Source organism: Myxocyprinus asiaticus, chromosome 26 (genome assembly GCF_019703515.2).
Source record: "Myxocyprinus asiaticus isolate MX2 ecotype Aquarium Trade chromosome 26, UBuf_Myxa_2, whole genome shotgun sequence".
Taxonomy (NCBI): domain Eukaryota; kingdom Metazoa; phylum Chordata; class Actinopteri; order Cypriniformes; family Catostomidae; genus Myxocyprinus; species Myxocyprinus asiaticus.
Window position 1 is genome coordinate 28,242,303 of NC_059369.1, and position 20,169 is coordinate 28,262,471.

General features: G+C 35.7%; 1 protein-coding gene across 2 annotated transcripts; it reads right to left on the bottom strand.

Annotated features, from left to right (window-relative positions):
- Positions 1–411: 411 nt before the first annotated feature.
- slc28a1 (solute carrier family 28 member 1) lies at positions 412–20,138 on the bottom strand. 2 transcript variants are annotated; one of them, XM_051656359.1, is made up of 19 exons: positions 19,990–20,138; positions 19,305–19,413; positions 12,861–12,940; positions 12,698–12,777; positions 12,450–12,541; positions 12,123–12,312; positions 11,170–11,311; positions 10,750–10,863; positions 9,332–9,406; positions 9,151–9,231; positions 8,962–9,042; positions 8,115–8,240; positions 7,033–7,163; positions 6,760–6,928; positions 6,459–6,653; positions 6,196–6,277; positions 4,432–4,530; positions 966–1,071; positions 412–827 (listed from the first exon to the last, which is right to left on the bottom strand). In XM_051656359.1, the coding sequence occupies exons 2-19, from the start codon at positions 19,360–19,362 to the stop codon at positions 716–718; spliced, it is 2,013 nt and encodes a 670-aa protein (XP_051512319.1). In that variant the 5' UTR covers positions 19,363–19,413; positions 19,990–20,138; the 3' UTR covers positions 412–715. The 2 variants fall into 2 exon arrangements, 1 of the variants encoding a protein (XP_051512319.1); XR_007893184.1 differs by lacking the exon at positions 412–827 and adding an exon at positions 5,218–5,374 and having other exon boundaries at positions 1,028–1,071.
- Between the last annotated feature and the right edge of the window lie 31 nt (positions 20,139–20,169).

A 20,169-nucleotide genomic window follows, 5' to 3' on the forward strand; every position in this document is an offset into this window, starting at 1 on the left:
TTAAGTAAAATACTAGGGCTTGTATGTGTGTTGTTTGTGTTTGTCTGTTTGGTGTTGTTGGTTTTATTTTATTTTTTTGTAAAATAAATATGTAAATAGCAGTAGGAACTTCTTTGGCTCATTTTAACCAGGCAAAAGGTGAAATTCAGTGCTTCATAGCTATCTTAACAACCGCTACCTGACCAAAGAGCAAAAGCTCTTGGGTGATTTATGTGTGCATCACAGCAGCAATGCAGGCGTGATTACAATTTCAGCATGGCTTATAGAAAAAAAAAAAAAAAAACTGTACAAGTACAATTTCTTTTAATCTATTACAATATATATATATACAGTATACAATTATGCAAAACAATACAATTATATATTACATCATAATAGACTCATAATACATCATAAAATCTTAGATCATGAACTTTATCTCTTAGAATCCACACAAATGATTCTACCATTTACAAATGACAGACACAATTAACACAATTATATTAAAAGACATTTACAGAATTTACAGTGCATAAAATAAAATAGTACCTTCACATGCTTTTTTCTTTATAAAGAAATTATGCATGAATTGACAAATTACCAAATAAAATTAAATATATAAATACATGTATAAACTGGAAAAATAAATTTTAAAATGTGACAATTTAATAAATAATGTCATTATAGTTAGTAGAGAGTGATTTTTGGCACAGTTGATAGTTAACTCTAGTTCGAACTACATGCACACAGGTGCATCGAAGAGACCACAACAGTTGGCAAAATAAATTGTAGCATTTTTCACTTCACTCCAAGAACCCTCAAAAGAAACTGTTCTATTGTTGATAGTACTGCAAACAAAAGAACATTAAGATTGCTGAGTAAATATTTTACAGACCCTTGGCATCATACCTGGCCAGAGTGCTTATAAATTATAACAATATAACATACAATAAAACAATATATGCAACAATATTCTTTGTCCTTACCTATCAAAAAGGTCATAACAGCAAGTTTCAATGTTGGGGACAGTGGCATTAAAGACTGAATCCTGGAACACACTCACACAGTCCAGTGGAGGGACAAAAAGAATACCTATTGGTAGAGCAATGATTAAAAACTTAGGTCAACATGAAACAATCAACTGGGTGTGGTGTGGCTATGGCAGGATAAAGATTTTGCACCTAAAGGTTTGGGTTTAAATACCACTAAGGACAAAAAGCTATCCGTATTAATACAATGATATCCTTGAGCAAGGCTACAGATTGCCCTGTAAAGTGTAATTTAAGTTGCTTTCGATAAAATTATTTGCTAAACGACTAATCAAATGACTAACAAAATATAATACGAATTTTCCAAATCCAATTGCCAAATACTGATGACTGTCCCTCGCACACATGCCTGCTCAAATGAACTGCAGGATTCCCATCCTTTCTCAGCAAATAAATTCCAATGTTTACAAATCATCGTGATTCAAACTGATTCGCTAATGAATCATTCGGACCGATTTTTGAATGATTTCGAAATTAACTGAAAAGAACCTACTCAAAAGAAGGATTCGCTCACAAATTGGACACCACTATGGCTTGCAGGCAAGTACACAAGCTTTATTCAAGAACAATATTTAGCTGATAAAATGTAACTAGGAAAATGTATTTTAACTATAGAAATTTCCATGCCTGAGACTTCTGAGATGAAGAATTTAATTTCCACAAATTTTCCAGGCCTGGAAAACACAATTATACCGTTTTTCTCAATTGCTTAGACACTATAACAAATTTAATGAGCCAAATACCCTAAACCATAACATAATTTTCCAAAAGAAAGACTAATTTCTTAAAACTATAAACACTATTCCTGTGTTTCACACAAGTTGCAAATCTGTTCAACTTTTTTTCAATACTCAATGCAGCATTTTACACCATGTGAGCATGTAGAAAGTAATAGCATTTAAAAAACTCCCACAATGGCATCACTCAGTTCTCACCATGTGAACATTACTAAGCAAAATTGTACACACACCAATCAGAATGTTGTCCCAGGGTGTTTAATAAGGGCTAAAGGTGAGTATAATGGCTTTGGAAAAAAGAATAATCCAACAATTCAGAGAGAGGTCAAGTAAGAGAAAAATGGAGAGGGAATGGTAGAGGTGCAGTTCGAAGAGGAGGAGATGGAGATGGAAGAGAAAGAGGTGACGGGGAAGAGGGCAGAACATTATTGGCCACTGGGCAAATATGGATGTTCCTGGTCAACGTGTGTGCTGCCATCAGCCAACATAGGGTACTCTACCAGGTACTCAATACAATGGCCATTTGATCTTGATCATCTCCAAGATCATTTGTTTCAGCAAGAACTAATACAGCCAGGCCAGTCTCAACAGTCAAGCAACATTGTAATCTAGGAAAATGTCAGTTTCCACCACACTGCTGTACTGTCAGTGGTTCACTGCCAATCACAGATTTTCAGATCTTTTGCTCCCAACAAACTCCCCATTCCTCAACCCCATAGGAGTTCTTCTCATCATGGCATTGGAAATATTATGATGGAAATCCTTACCAATGAGAAAACCTTCCTCAAGCAGTAGAGTATGCTTGTAATGACATTGCTTTAGTCTCTTTTTAGGGGTGGATTAGGCATATCAGGGGGTACTTCCACCGCTGCCTGGCCAGGGCTAACATTGCAAGTGATGTTGATGAGGTTCTTTGGTCTGACCCAGCCCAGCAGAAAGATGCTTTCAACAGTTGAATTTGTAGTTTTAAATTTTGTGGTTACGGTTTCGAGGAGCATTTTAAAGACTTCTCTGCTGGCCTAACATGCCAAATAAATAAATATTTTTCATCCTTTCATTCTCAATCACCTTTTTGCCCATGTATTTTTAATCGCTTTCCACTCTTAATTAATCTACAAACAAATAGAGAAAAACAAAAAGTTTATCCAGTCAGAATTTATTCCTTGATGCCCAGAATCCCTCAGTGCAAATGAATGCACATCTAATGTCAGATTGTCAGATTCATCAGCCAATCTGATTGATTTATTTGTTCTTGGTGGGTGTGATCTTTAGGATATGTCCCAGTCGAGGCCTTCTAGCTGGCCTTGAGTGACGCAATCACGCTTCAAGTGATGTAATTTGAAAGCGAAGAGCGCGAGATCTTGCTGACGAGTCGACTGTCATTACTGCCACTATCGCCATTGAGAAAGATCCTTATGGATTTAAAAACCTGAGATGTTCTGCATGACCGTGTGATTGCTTAATTTATTAATCAGGAAAGGAGGACTGATTTTCACTTCAAGTAAATTGGTAAGTGCTTTCTGCATTGTTATAGCAACATCAGGAGTTTTCTAAGTGTAAATTAGGCTGCTGGAGCATTCAGTGTCGGATCAAGTTTTAAAAAGTAGTGCTGCGTTCCATTCAACTTGGAAAGTCGGATTATACAACTTCCTACTAAGAAAAGTGCAGTGGAATGCATCTCGAAGTCAGAATTACAACTTGTAGGCTCATGCAGTAATTCTCAACTCCGATTTCACCGAGATGCAGGGGCATGATGTCACACAAACATGTCAACACTCAGGGAGATATAAACATTCACTTTATTAAGTAATATCGATAAATGAGTTAGTTTCCACATTACATGATATTAAAGCTTGTTTAACAAACGCCTGCAGAAACAGATGTATATAACATTACAATCTCTTTTGATAATCGTATACCTGAAGCATAAATGCAAGCGCTGCAGCATTGTTTATCAGTTGGGTTGTTAGGAGACATCTCTAATGAGAGTCAAACCCCTGCTAAGCTGATGGGAGCATTGCAGCTCTGAATATCGGGGAATGGAATGCATTTATGGTCGGAGATATCAAGTAGGAATATCCCTCATCCAACTTGAATGGAACACAGCATAACCGTGTACCCTGAAGAAACGCAATTTATTGCAAGCAACATTTAAATTGCAAATATTATTAGATAGATGTTTCCAGGTATTATAGACCTCCTTGGTAGATTCATATGAAAAATTATGATTTTTGAATGTCTGTTCGGGAGATGCTGCAGTTAAAATTAGGCTTGCTTGAGCATTAAGTGTCGTTTCAACTTCTGGCTTTCGTGCGTGGACGTGTTTTTAAAATGTCAATTGGTATTATTAGTTATAATGTATGATGCCCAAAGGCATAGGGTGTCTTATTCATTGTGAAACTGTGTTTTCTTAATGGCATGAACCACACTGAAGGCCTAGACATTTAATGCATGGCCTGCCACTGGTTTCAGGAAATGCAATTGAGAAAAACTGTAAATTCACCAGATTTTTCCAGGTTTTACAAGATCTTGGGAACCAGAGAATTGAGATCTAATTGCAAGATGGCTTGCGGTGATACACAAACACAGTGATGTTGCTTTTTTTGTGGTGTTAGACAAAGGTTAAAAACACTAGATTTTGTTACATCTGATTAAAGCTTGCTTACCAGCAATACAGGCATTGATCAAGGAAACACATGTGCCTGTGAACAAGGCTCTGAGCACTAGAGCTGATATATCACCCTTCCTTGATGGGCAAATAGAGGCTGTGGAATTGAAATAAGGAAAAACATTATCAGTAAATGATAACAATAGAGATAAGAAGTAATAATTGTCATAATGTGCACAGTACACAACATTTGTACATAAGTAAAGAATGACAGGTCAGTTACTGAGCAATCTGAATAGAGGGTATTCTTTAAATTATTCAAAAGGATAGTTAACCAAAAAAATTATCATTTAGTTACCCTGATGTTGTTCTAAATCAGCATTACTTTTGTCAGGCAGAATGTTAGCCTTAGTCAATATTCACTTTCATTGCATTTTGTCCATACACATTTTTTGCCAGATTCATTTGACATTTTCTAGCCCAATGATTGCTCAGAACCCACCCCAATGCATAAAAATCCGCCCAAATATTGTATATGAAAATAAAATGCACATTAACCATAATACTACAGCATTGCCTTTACAACCTTGACAACACAATTAAGTGATGCAAAGATAAAGTTTCCCCAAAACCTTTCCATTTACCCATTTTTCTTTATTCACACATATAAACAAACACACGCACAGAAAAGAAACAAATATGCTGCCCTGGGATTTCAAGTAATATATAAGCCAAATAATGAAAGTATGCCATTGTGCTATGATTGCAGTTATGTGTTTGCCATTCAATAGGCCTATTTTTTAATTAATATGTCATATAAAGGTTATATATAATTTGTCCTTACTTTTTACGCTGTTATGGCTCATTCCAAGTTCCAAGAAAACTGTAATTCTTTGTAGTCATTTAAGTAAGGTGAATTCGCTAACACGCAGAACAGTCAAAGTTCCTAGACAGCTGTCATCGTGGATGTAACACAGCTGATTTTCAATCATTCCATGTTCCTGTGTGCACATCCATGAGTCAAGAAAGAGCAGCATATTCAAAAGCCACTTTTAAGTTGTGTTACTTTATGATACTACTGTCTATGATAACCATGAGTGCCAACTTCACAATATATCCCGCAGTGTTCTCAACAGCATTAAACTTCTAGCCAGTGGCCTGGTCATCGGAGAAACTCAAAGGTGCAATTTCTCCAAAAAAAAGCTCTACAGAAAAGTCCTGGCATTAACCATCACTTGATATAAGGGTAATTTCCCCATTTTCGATATATTTTTACATTTTTACCGCTTTGTCATTGTTAAGATTGTCTAATTTCTATCACAAAAATTAACAAGCAACACCTGCAGATCATGCACATTCAGAACCCACTGGTGGGTGTGGCAGCTGGTAGCTCCTCTGAACAGGATTAAACACATTTTCTGTCAATCAGTGTTCTGGCTATTTGATTGAATGATTGTGTGTGGAGACGTTTTCTTTATTTTAGTTGCATGGGCAATGGAAATTCTTAATTTTATCATTTTAAAAACCTGCCAAAATCATTCCAAAACAGCCCAAATTTTGACCACCCACCCAAGCACATTTTCCCCGGCACAGATCTATTGAAAGTAGCCCAACTGGGCGGGTTCTGGCAACAATGTCCATACAATGAAACTGTATGGCGACAGAGATTCTAACATCTAATTTTGTGTTCCGCAAAAGATAGAAAATCACACAAGTTTGGAACAACATGAGGGTGAATAAATACTGTCCCTTTGATCACACTTCACACTTCAAGTGCTTTTAATAGATACATCACTTATTATACTGTAGTTAGGGTACTCACACAGGCCTCCAATCACAATACCAAGAGAACTGAAATTAGCGAAGCCACACAGGGCATAGGTGCAGATGATTTCTGATCGAACCTGCAAGTAGTTTTGATGATATAAATTAAATGAAAGCAGAACATTTTTAAACAATACACAAAATCTGTATGCTTACATCAGCCTTTAGATTATGCATTTGACTAATTATGTCTTTAAATTAATTAGAAAAAAGTATAGATTTAAGGGAAATTTAAGATTGAGAAATCACATAAGTACTTACCGAGATCCAATTTTTGTCTGAACCATTCTCTAGAATGCCATTAAGTCTGTTGCTCTTGAGCTCCGACAGCTTCTCATAGGCTATAAACTCATTAAGGAAGAGTTTAGTGCCAATAAGCTCAGCCACTATAAATGACTCATCGTATGGAATTCCCATCATGAAAGCCACCGGCATGAACACATAGGAGCAGATCAACTGAGGGGATGAATATAAAGATTTGTGGAATTAAAATGATCTTGAACATTGTGAAATGAAAAACAACCACTGATTTGACCTAGGTTTTGGGTACCACTATACACACCTCAAAAGTGACTTCTGGGTATCCAACCATGCCTCCCAACCAGCTAAGAGCCGCATTAATGAAGTCCAAAATGGCGAGGAAGGCAATCAAGTTAGCAGCTATGTTGGCCACAAGTCCGATAGATGCAGATGCCCCATTACTGGCAGCTTCCAAGACATTCTGTTCACCACTGTGCACAAACAAAAGAACATTTGACAGAACGATTTTCAAAAGCAATGTACAGTATTTAGAAATCAAAACAGTCTTATGATGATAACTGAGAGGAGGACTCACCCGCCGTCAACTTTAATCTGATCCTTAGATGTGAACTTGCTCTGTTCTGTTTCAGGATATGATAGTTTGGAAATGGATAAAGCACATGGAGCAGCCATCACAGATGCAGAAATTAGAGACGATGCATCAATCTGTGTAGGGTGGACTTTAATTATAGTTTTATAGAGAAATAAACATACCATGTAAAAGGTGCACTCAGTAACTTTTTGCTTGTGTCATCCTGAACTTACAGTGACACCTAGTAGTGTGGATGCAGCATCATTCAAAATCAATAGTTTTCAGTTACAGATGCCATTGTAGAAATTCACTATTCACAATCAGCCATGATGAATTTAATCCATGAGTGAAAGTGTCTAATAACAAGATGGTTACTGAGATTAAGTGAGTAGTATTCAGCTGGACATGTGATTCTAAAATGGCAGCCCCCATGAGGGAACCCCTGCCCCATGTAGAATAAAACAGCTTTTATAAGGTTACTGATATGACTAGAGTCCTCATCTCAAGTGAGTGGTCATGATTTTATACATATGTTTCAAAATAACAATTAATTTCTTTAGGAGTAAATCTTGTTTAATGGGGAAAAAATTACTGAGTGCACCTTTAAATAGACCATAAAATCAAAATCATAGCTTTGTGGCTTTTAGTGCTTGTACTGTATGTTAGCTTTGAGGTCATCTACATTCTAGTGTACTTTAAAAGTAAATAAATAATCACTTTTTGTAAATACACATTTAAAATGTACAATCTTTCTCTTCAGGGAATACAGACCAAATCTTTTGACAGATCTTGCATGACACCGAATTTTGTTCAGTCTTTAAAATGAGAATGTCCCTCCTCCTATCACCACCTGCGACCAACTAGCAAGTAACAAATCATGGTTCATGACTGTAATCTAACTAAAGTCTAAAATTAAAATAACTGTTTAAAAAAAGGGTACAAGCCCTTTGAGCCCTGTGTCCCACCAAAACTTCCTGTTTCAAAAAGAAATAATTGTGGTGGTTCAGTTCATAACTGAAAGGACTTAATTTCTTTGGCATTGAGGGTTTATGAGAATTTTACAAATTAAATTATAATTGTCATACACCAAATGAGATGAATGCCCCCATAACACTCCCAGCAATGGTGGCAAATCCTCCAGTCATCACAGCATGAATCTCAGACTTGGTCATGTCCTTCAGATAAGGACGAATAAGGAGGGGTGCCTCTGTCTGAAACATAGCAAAACCAGTCATATTTTATAGAGCTGTTCAGTCTGTTGTCCTAAAACCCAGATGAGAATTGGCATTTTCAAGCCATGGGATCCCGCTTTTAAAATGGGTTTTTAAATCAGGTACTGTATGTGGTTAACATGAATTAAGTTGCTAAATAAGAACTACAGTTGTGCAATGAATTACATGGCATTTGCCTAGTATGAATGTGAGTTTACATGCTTGGCGAATGACGTTGTTAATGAGACATCTGTCGTCATCCTTATGTAGAAACTTGTTAGCTAATTAAACTTGAACAAAAAAAAAATCCGTTTAAGGTATGAATGAGTGTAATTTAGGTTGTAGAACAAAAGTGCAAGTCTCTTCAAATAATGTTAACCACAGACTTTATTTTAACATCTTTAACATCTTCAAAATGATTAGAAATTCCAGAGGGAACCCGTAACGGATTAGCCCTCCGTGTTGGCCTTACAATTGACAGTTTTTTTTAATAATAGAAAGAAATTACATCCAATGATGCATTTTTTTGAATTGCCAAATTTGGTAATTAGAATCCCCCTTGAAATGAACTTCTCATGTTCTCATTTCTGTCAAGTTAGCTTTCAGGAAATCTTATTTATGTTTAGAAATTAACGCTTCTAATTAAAACACTTCTCGTACATCTAATTCCAGTGTATTTTTAAAGTTTATGTAAATGATTAAAATGATGACAGAATATTACCTGACCAACAAATATATTCCCTGCCACACTGAGAGTCTCTGTAGAGGAGGTTCCCATTGTTACCTGCATAACCCAGGAAATCTGTGCACAGAAAGATATATGATTTATAGACCAAATCTCATTTTGAAGAACATACTCTAAAGCTCTCACAAGTTAAATGAATATCAGACTGGACTGAAACACTCTTACCTTCATGACAATCCACTGCATGACCCCCAAGTAGTACAGGACTGACATTACACTGCTGAAGAAAACCACTATTGGCAGAGCCTGTGGGTATACACAACAACATCCAGTTGTATAAAAAAAAAATGTTTTTTTTTTTTAAAACCATCCATGCATTACATGTCAAGTATTTGTCATTGCTAACCTGGAAAGCGAATATGCCTTCAATGAGGTTTCCAAACACAAATACAGAGCCAGCTTTTGTGTAGTCCAAAAATATCTGGAAAACAAGGTGAAAGAAAGAACGATTTAGAACATGGCGGCCATACAATAAGTAGTCCATCATATTCTGATGTAATGTAATGACTTGATGTACTGTACTTTAAGGTACATTCAGTAATTTTTGTTTATGTTGTGCTGGCCAATATGACAGTGGTCTTGGACTTATGACAACTATCAACATTGATGCAGCATGCAAAAGCAAAAGATTTCAGTTATCAATGTATATCAATTAGTATAATAGTATAAATTCTCTTTTCGCATTCACCCATGACTAATTTATTCCACGAATGAAAGGGTCAAATAACAGGGTGGTTATGCATCTCAATCAGCTCCTTAGCTCCCTATGTCATGAATCAGTATATCGTGAACACGAACATTGGAACTCTTATGACTCGATCACCTGCGGCACGATCACGAGACCGCGCGTTAAAACACCGCTAGGATAAATCAACAACAACCATGGTATAAATGACACTGTTGTGAATTTTCATGTAGATATTTTAACGTACAGAGTAATTATCAATGATAAATTGATCAATGATATATCAAATATAAAGACGTTTATTTTAACTTTCTTCTAACAACTTAAATATTTAAAAGATTGTTTCTCTTTCATGCAATTATGGATGAAAGACATTAAAAACAAATTCTCTTTTCAAGAGAAAATTAGGCTTTGATTTCATAGTTTTACACTTGTGCTTGTCTTCCAAAGACTTGAAAGACTTCAGAACACCTGATGACATTTCTGGTAAGGGAACATAGTGAGCATGGTGCTCCCTGGTTTTTAGGGTGCATTGTGGGAATTTTTAGGAAGCAAATATTTTAGTGCACTGGAAAGATTTTACGATTGAGACAGCCCTAGAAATGGTCAATTCCCTGGTCAGTGCCCTGACTACTGAACCATGGAGCTGATTGAGACGCACCCAAAGTGAACAGCACTTGGCTGGTCACGTGATCTCAACATGGCGGCACTCCATGAGCCATACCGTTCCATGTAAAATAAAACATGTTCATCTCATGTGAGCAAAAGTTATTTTAAACATATTTTTTTTCTTTAAGTATTGGCCATTCTAATATGTGTGAGGCTTTTTAATTAGGCAAACATACTGAGTGCATCTTTAATTGTGAATATTAGAAACTACTCTGGTAGTTCAGTTTGTGCATTCACTTTATGCTCAAAACACAGAAACTATGGCTCCAACTTCTCGTTTAAATAATCATTCATTATTGTTTTGTTTAATTAAGTCATTGCAGATTGTAACTTATTAACTTCATTAAAAGAGATACCTAGTAAGAAGGAAATTGCACAATATATGTTTGTGAGATTTTAAGCAGTGATACCTGAACTTGCTTTCCGAGCCATTCAAAGGCTATGAGACCTGGCTCTGTCCTAATGACAAACAGGCCAATGGCAAATTGTAAACCAAGTCCCCAGAAGACTGTCCTCCAGCACACCTAATCAGAATTCAACACACAAAAAAACGTATTGTCAACAACCACACCCCATATAAAGCACTCATTTAGAACATGGGCCTTTGGTCTGTTCATTTATAGATGATTGAAATCATTTTCTGTACAACTGTTTTATTGGTGGGAAGTGAGAGGTGAAACCTCAACACTCCGATAAGGCTGGCAGGAAATCCAAAGTCTAAAAAAACGCATTCCGAGATAAGCATGTTCAATAATGTACGAGTGTGTGAGTGAATGTAATCCAGGTATAACCAAAGGTGTGAGTGCAGTGTGCACGTTTTTATCACTAACCGCAGTCCTGTGTGCAGAGAAGAGAAATATGGCAATAACAAACATGCAGACACCGGCAAAAGAGATGAGCTGTTCTGGCCGCTTTCGTGTGTCAACTGCCAACCATGCCACCAGTAGTCCCAACACGATTACTATGAACACCCTGCAACAAACAGAGACACATCACACATGACATGTGTACAATCCAACTGTGTCCCTAACTTCACAAGTCATTGTAATGTTATAAAATTCTTGTAATCATCTTTAAGAAATACAGTTGTAAACAGAAAAACAGGGACAAACATGACACTGTCAAATCTGTTGCAAGTATTTTTGTTGCACATAGCATCCTTTAAGATTAATTTGGGGAAAACAATTTAAAAACAGAGTATTTGTAACATAATACATAATGATTACCTGCATTAACTTAGCATTCTATTTAGAGTCAATACAAATTAGCCACCTCCAAGCCATTCCAACACCTAAATATACACTTAAGCCACCCTTAAAATGTACATGTCTTTGCATTATACCAAAATATCAAACTAACTGGCATTTTTTCAAATAAATATAGCACAAACACAATTTTCACACAAAGCTTAGGTTTCAAAGGATATAAGAACATTCAGAATAAAAAGTGTATGGAACCTTTTGTTTGTAAAATGTTTACTGTCACAAACTACAACTGTGATTCCTCTACTAGGGAATCTGTGTGAAGTTGAAGGAATTTGACTACATATATCTACTTGACATGATGACTACTTCTGCTTAAACTTCTTGGGATTACTACTGCTGTTAAAAGTCATTGCAAAAATGGTTAAATCAAAAGTGAATTTAGATTTCAAAAAAACATAATTCTAGCATAATTTGTTGGCAGACGCCACTTGGTTTGATATTTTGTATCTAATGCAATGACATTTAGACATTAGACATTTCAGTGTGACTTAAGCTTTCAAAAAAAGTGTCCTACTTACCATTTCATCCATCTCAAATGGGATTTAAACCATCTTTGAGCTGGCTTAAAGAACTTCCTAATGCTGTCACCCATGTACTTATTCACTAGTTTGCTCACAATGATCAACACCCCCAAACAAGTGAGGACAACCAAAGCAATTGCCCTCTGGAAATTCAAGTAAACTGCAGCAATGAAGTATGCCAAAAAACCTACAATTTGAAACACAAAACATACAGTATTGTGTGTTGTCCATTTGAACAATGAATGTTATGTATAATGTACCTGGAATGTAGAGTTATAGCAATTATAGCTGTAAAACTGTAAAGATGTATATACTGTATGTTACCTGCAGCAAGTATTGCCAGAGCAATGTACTTGATTATTTTGGAATGAGTCTTGAAGAAAGCCTCTGTGGCCGTGATGGGTATGCAAGCTTTTCTGTGGAAAAAATTACTTTAGATTTTGCGTCACACATGTGAACTGGTGCCAACACACAGAGGTGGAAGTAATATTTTTAAACTTTTGTTAGCCTCTTTACTCATTAGGATGGATCAAATTTGACCTATTATTTAATTCCAAAGAAATAAATCACACCTTAGGCATGATTTTGAGTCCTTCTCTGACTCCTCTTTTTCACTGTCACTGAAGTCTGCTTCTTCTGCCAATTTATTCTCCTGAAGATAAATATATATATTTTTTAACTCATACAAAATAATCTCCAGAGAACAAATGACATTACTAGACAACTCAAGCCTACCATTACAAATCCTGGATTGTCCACTCCATTCAGTTCATTCCCAGTTGAGACAGCAGTCAACTGTAAATCTTCTTTGTCTGCTGTATAATAAAAGATTCAGATTAAAACATTTTACCTGCTCCAACAAGTTCTTAGTAGTTGCAAAAGCGTTTAAGTTTCTAAACACATTCATTTTCACATTTCATTCAAACAAGCATTAACCATTTCCTACAAAAACAAAACCAACACCCCTTTATACAAACCATGCCAAAAACCACCTGTTTAAACACCTGTTTAAAAAAAAAAAGTTAACTAAAGAACGGAGAGGTAAATACATGGCTTACTCATCCTGCTTTATCTGTGACAACTGCTGGGTCTTGAACCTTGAGCTGGGATATAAAGCCTTCTCTTCCCACTTGGAAATCTAATCATTAATTAACTACATACAAAAGTTATTTTATTTGAGGCACTTGCACGTTGCAATCAGATTACTAATCAATGCTGACTGGACTGAGTTGTAATGAAACAGCATCTTTTTATCATTTACTGCAAGTAAGTTCCTCCTTCTCAGAGAAGTCAAGACAGAAAGAGAGGAAGAGAAGCAAACTATTATAAAAAAGAAAAGTGATGGTAATGGAGGGTCCATCTCTGCAGTCCTAAGGCCGTCCCACATCTTGAGCAGGTGGCTGAAAGAGGAAGGCCACTACTCAACTAAAACCACACAGCTTTTAACCAGCTCACAAAAATAAGACACAAGATGTCAGTGTTGCACATTGTAGAGTCCATTTCAGTTTTTACATCCCTTACTGAGCTTGGTAACAATTAAGTAATATACATCACCTGTCTTGAATACATCACCATTTAGTAAACTCACAGCAAGCTGAGTATAATGTTTTACTCCGATTAATATGGAAAATTATTCATATATCTATTATTATTATTATCATAAATTATATTTGGATAGCACCTTTCTAGAACCCAAGGTACTTTTACATACACTGATAACAAATAGGAAAACAACATGAAGAGAATGCACATGAACAGTTTTCATAAAAACTGGGATCTTTGTATTAGATCTAGTTAATTCGATTAGTTAGAATAGTTCATTTTCTTGTAGGCATTTTTGATAATAAGGTTGTGGGCAGAGTATTTTAATGTTGGAAATATTATTTTGCACAACAGTATATTTATACAGTGTATATATATATATATATATAGGTACACCTTCCTGGTCCATCCAGTCAGGTCTGACTACAAGTTATGAACTTTTAGGTTGTTTTTGTACACTGTATGATAATATAGATACAGTTGTGCTCAAAAGCTTGCATATCCTGGCAGAAATTGTGAAATTTTAGCATTGATTTTGAAAATATGACTGATCATGCAAAGTCTTTTATTTAAGGATAGTGATCATATGAAGCCATTTATCATCACATAGTTGTTTGGCTCCTTTTTAAATCATAATGATAACAGAAATCACCCAAATGGCCCTGATCAAAAGTTTACATACCCTTGAATGTTTGGCCTTGTTACAGACACACAAGGTGACACACACAGGTTTAAATGGCAATTAAAGGTTAATTTCCCACACCTGTGGCTTTTTAAATTGCAATTAGTGTCTTTGTATAAATAGTCAACGAGTTTGTTAGCTCTCACATGAATGCACTGAGCAGGCTAGACACTGAGCCATGGGGAGCAGAAAAGAACTGAGTAACAAGGTAATGGAACTTTATAAAGATGGAAAAGGATATAAAAATATATCCAAAGCTTTGAAAATGCCAGTCAGTGCTGTTCAATCACTTACTAAGAAGTGGAAAATTCTGGGATCTCTTGATACCAAGACAAGGTCAGGTAGACCAAGAAAGATTTCAGCCACAACTGCCAGAAGAATTGTTTGGGATACAAAGAAAAACCCACAGGTAACCTCAGGAGAAATACAGGCTGCTCTGGAAAAAGACTGTGTGGTTGTTTCAAGGAGCACAATACTTGAACAAAAATGAGCTGCATGGTCGAGTTGCCAGAAAGAAGCCAATGCCACAAAAATGCCCGGTTACAATATGCCCGACAATACCTTGACACGCCTCACAGCTTCTGGCACACTGTAATTTGGAGTGACGAGACCAAAATAGAGTTTTATGGTCACAACCATAAGTGCTGTGTTTGGAGAGGTCAATAAGTATTGTGCTCCTTGAAACAACCACACCTTTTTCCAGAGCAGCCTGTTTTTCTCCTGAGGTTACCTGTGGGTTTTTCTTTGTATCCCAAACAATTCTTCTGGCAGTTGTGGCTGAAATCCTAGTCTACCTGACCTTGGCTTGGTATCAAGAGATCCCAGAATTTTCCACTTCTTAGTAAGTGATTGAACAGCACTGACTGGCATTTTCAAAGCTTTGGATATAATTTTTATATCCTTTTCCATGTTTATAAAGTTCCATTACCTTGTTACTCAGTTCTTTTCTGCTCCCCATGGCTCAGTGTCTAGCCTGCTCAGTGCATTCATGTGAGAGCTAATAAACTCATTGACTATTTATAAACAGACACTAATTGCAATTTAAAAAGCCACAGGTGTGGGAAATTAACCTTTAATTGCCATTTAAACCTGTGTGTGTCACCTTGTGTGTCTGTAACAAGGCCAAACATTCAAGGGTATGTAAACTTTTGATCAGGGCCATTTGGGTGATTTCTGTTATCATTATGATTTTAAAAAGGAGCCAAACAACTATGTGATAATAAATGGCTTCATATGATCACTATCCTTAAATAAAAGACAGTTGTGTAAACGACACAGGCTGTATTTATTACTAGTAGAGAAACTACAAAGAAATTTAGACATGCAACTTCAAATAGAAGTAGTCTATAAAATATAGAGTCCGTCTGACCACAATCTGAAGTTCTATGATGGTATAGAATGCATTCAAGAAAGTGAACTGAAGTCACCAAGGTAAACGAAGCAAAGTGGCATCATTACTTTTTGGACTGCTAAAGCATGAAAATAAAAATTAAGCTAAAATAACAGCTAATCTTATGGGGGGAAAATTCAATTTAAAAGAGATAATTGCTAAGGTATTACAAGGATAGTTTTTACTCCCAGCAATTATTAAACATTACCAATCGCCTGATTCCACAGAATACTCAAAGTTTATTCAACTGAATTGCATATGTGGAATTTATGACTGTCTCTGTGGATAAATGGCTAAAGGGTTTACTTCCTTTCAGGTAAAACAAAATGACACATCCTGCCATCTTTAACAGACTTTCAGCTCGCTGAGTTTTATTGCTAAGTTCTTATGTGTACAAAATACATTAACAGACATTCACGATGGCATTTTATGCGCTTTGTTGGAGCAAGTTGTTATGATTCACAAATATCAACCACACATCTTTGCTGAAACTACCAGAAAGACACAAATTTCTTACTTCCAGTTGTTTGTAGCCTACTTTACTATGTTGAATACACATCATGCACAGAAGAAAACTTATACTGGTGTTTGATACATGCATACAACCATTTTATAAGTCAAATATAAGTAAATAAAGCCTAAACAATACATTACATTAATGAGAATAACACCAACAACTTAAGAAAACTACAAGTACAACATGAATAGAAACATACTGTATACTGATAACAGAGTAAACTTATGCTTTTATTGTAAACAATTATCATGCTCTTAATGATTTGAATCCACCAATAATTTTTATCTTAACCCGGCCTTAATCCTTAATATACCCACTAATGAATGCTATGTATAGAGATTGTTTTAACCTTTTGCTTTTCATAAATGGAGAGTGGCATTTTCATTTACATGTGTAACTGAACTGTAAATATTTTTTTCAGTCATTTGATTAGCTGATTATGTAAGATGAATTAACATGAGTATACACAGTATGTCCATTAACAGAGAAGAAATGCAAGAGAACAGCTCTGCTTTGCCTTAATTTAGGCCTTTATCACATGTTGATTTATCAGTGGGAAATTTCCTTTACTCTATAGGATGTTTACATTTATCCACATGACTTCTCATGCAGCCATGGACAAAAATAACCACTGTAAAAAAATGTTCAGCCCACATTATTTTAAAGTGACAAGAATGCTAACACGCTGACTCTAACAGGAAGCACACTATCAAGAAAATTACAACATAGTAAATAGCAAATAATACATGATCCAGTCCTTTTCAACAAATGGCCAGTATGTTGAAATACAGTATATTTTCTGAGCTAAACCCACAAATTTAATGAATTTAATTGTGTCAGCCAAAGATCAATGAGACTTCTTCATTTAATATGTATAAAGAACAATATATACATTTTTAGAAATTAATTGTCAGAGCATAGTCAAATACTATTTACTATAAGGTCTCTTAAATCACAGAATATTTGAAAGTGGAAATGATAGCATAGTAAAAGTATTGCGGTACAGCATCTCTACTTACAGAGCAAAAAATACAACAGCATCATGAGTTACTGCATTTGTGGGCAGAATGGGTGTGTTCACTTCTTTTGCACACTGATGGCCAAAAGTTTGGAATAATGTACAGATTTTGCTGTTTCGGAAGGAAATTGGTATTTTAATTCACCAAAGTGGCATTCAACTGATCACAAAGTATAGTCAGGACATTACTGATGTAAAAAACATCACCATCACTATTTGAAAAAAGTTTTTTATCAAAATCTTTATCAAAAATCTTGACAGGACCCATTTCCAGCAGCCATCACTCCAACACCTTATCCTTGAGTAATCATGCTAAATTGCTAATTTGGTACTAGAAAATCAGTTGCCGTTATATCAAACACTGCTGAAAGCTATTTGGATTGTTAAATGAAACTTAACATTGTCTTAGTGTTTGTGAGTTGCCACAGTATGCAATAGATGGGGCATGTCTTAAGGTCAATATTAGGTCAAAAATGGCAACAAAAAAAAAGAAACAGATTTCTCTAGAAACTCGTCAGTCAATCATTGTTTTGAAGAATTAAGGCAAAAACAAAGGTGTACACTACGGTCTTCAAAGACAAAGGACAACTGGCTCTAACAAGGACAGAAAGAGATGTGGAAGGACAGATGTACAACTAAATAAGAGGATAAGTACATCAGAGTCTCTAGTTTGAGAAATAGATGCCTCACATGTCATCAGCTGACAGCTTCATTGAATTCTACCTGCTCAACACCAGTGTCATGTACAACAGTAAAGAGAAGACTCAGGGGTGCAGGCCTTATGGGAAGAATTGCAAAGAAAAAGCCACTTTTAAAACAGAAAAACAAAAAGAAAATGTTAGCGTGGGCAAAGAAACACAGACATTGGACAACAGATAATTGGAAAAGAGTGTTATGGGTCTTAACCCCATTGAGCTTTTGTGGGATCAGCTAGACTGTAAGGTGCGTGAGAAGTCCCCGACAAGACATCTATGGCAAGTGCTACAGGAAGCGTGGGGTGAAATGTCACCTGAGTATCTGGACAATCTGACAGCTGGAATGCCAAGGATCTGCAAAGCTGTCATTGCTGCACGTGGAGGATTTTTTGATGAGAACACTTTGAAGTAGTTTAAGAAGTTCTGAACATTTGTTTTTTTTTTTTTTCAAATTGTAATAGTACGTTTTCACGTTATTAATGTCCTGACAATACATTGTGATCAGTTGAATGCCACTTTGGTGAAAAAAGTACCAATTTCTTTCCATAAGAGCAAAATCTGTACATTATTCCAAATGTTTGGCCGCCAGTGTAGGTCAGATCTGTAAAAGACAAGCATGAGCTCTGTAAAGACATTCCAAGAGTATACTGAAATAGAAAGGCCTGTGTTAGAGGTTTTTCTACAATTCTGTGGAGACATCACATATCAATAGTTTGTTTCAAAGCAAAGCCAAGAGAGTTGTTTTCAGGGAAGAGTTTAGTGAGCTAAGGACCTAAGGAATAGCAGTATTCTAAATTCTGCAATTTTATTAATGCCCCGGTGTAAAATGATTTGAAATTCTTCAAAACAAAAATATTTAAAAGTTAAAAAATACTCTAAGGGATGATACCCAGAGGCCACTTTTAGAGATGAGTCATGTTTTTGATCATTCCAGTGATCAGAATCAGAATCAGAATCAGCTTTATTGCCAAGTATGCTTACACATACAAGGAATTTGTCTTGGTGACAGAAGCTTCCAGTGCACAAACAATACAGCAACAAGACAAAGATAATAATAAAAAATAAATAAAAAATAGAATGAAATAAAAATGTAATAGAAAATAAAGTATATATAGAATACACACTAAGACTGTGGGTATATATATATATATATATATATATATATATATATATATATATATATATATATATACACACACACACACACACACACACACATATTTATATATACACGTACACACATATATATGCATACATACACACATACATATATATGTGATATCATGAATGCACGTTTACATATTATAAGGAGTAATTAACCCGAATCTAACCTACCTTTATCTGGGCTGCTTCTTGAGTAAGATATCTGGTTTCTGGATAGGATGGAAACCATTCCCACCCTGTCAAAGTCTATGACTCAGTGTAACCACATATCAAATCAAGTCTGAAATTGCAGAACAATGACGTAAAGAAAAACACATATCAAACCTCAATGTCCATTCATTACATCTTATTTCCACATTTGATAGCCTTTTCATGGAAATCCACCTGTGTGCAACATGACTAAAAAGTGTCTTAATCTATTAAATATTATTTTGTAAGAAAGTTCAATAGGCTACATATTTTCAGTGTGCATCCAGAGAGTGTTTACTTCAGCTTTGCCCTGAATGTCCAAAAATGGTAAATTGGGTACAAATGCAAAATTCAAGTATGAATGCTATATGGATTTAATTAGTGACCTAGCAAGAAGAACAATATTGTGATTTATTTGATATTGAACAATATTGGTTCTACAATTGAAAGACACAGCTAGCTATTTTTGATCAGGCACAATCATAGATTTTCCTGTATTCCTGTCTCATTGTTTTTAAGACTGCAACTCTTTATATCCATATAAACGGAATCTTCCCTTATAAACACTCACTGTACATTCAATTATCTTTTATTCCGTTTATTTTAGTCTGGTTTTGGAAAATATCGCTGTGTTTAGCTGTGCCTCAATCCCAAGAGAGCTTCTTACCTAGACAGGACTTTTTTATCATCACATTATGCGCGTTTGTAATGTTCTAAAGAGACAGCCCTTGGTCGTGTCGGGAGCGCGCCTGTACTGTGCTGCCCCAAAATGCTGACTAGGTAGACGACTCGGTAGGTTTTGAGAGCCAGCCAGTGCGTTGCGTGGCTTACCTCGCGTGTCCTCCCG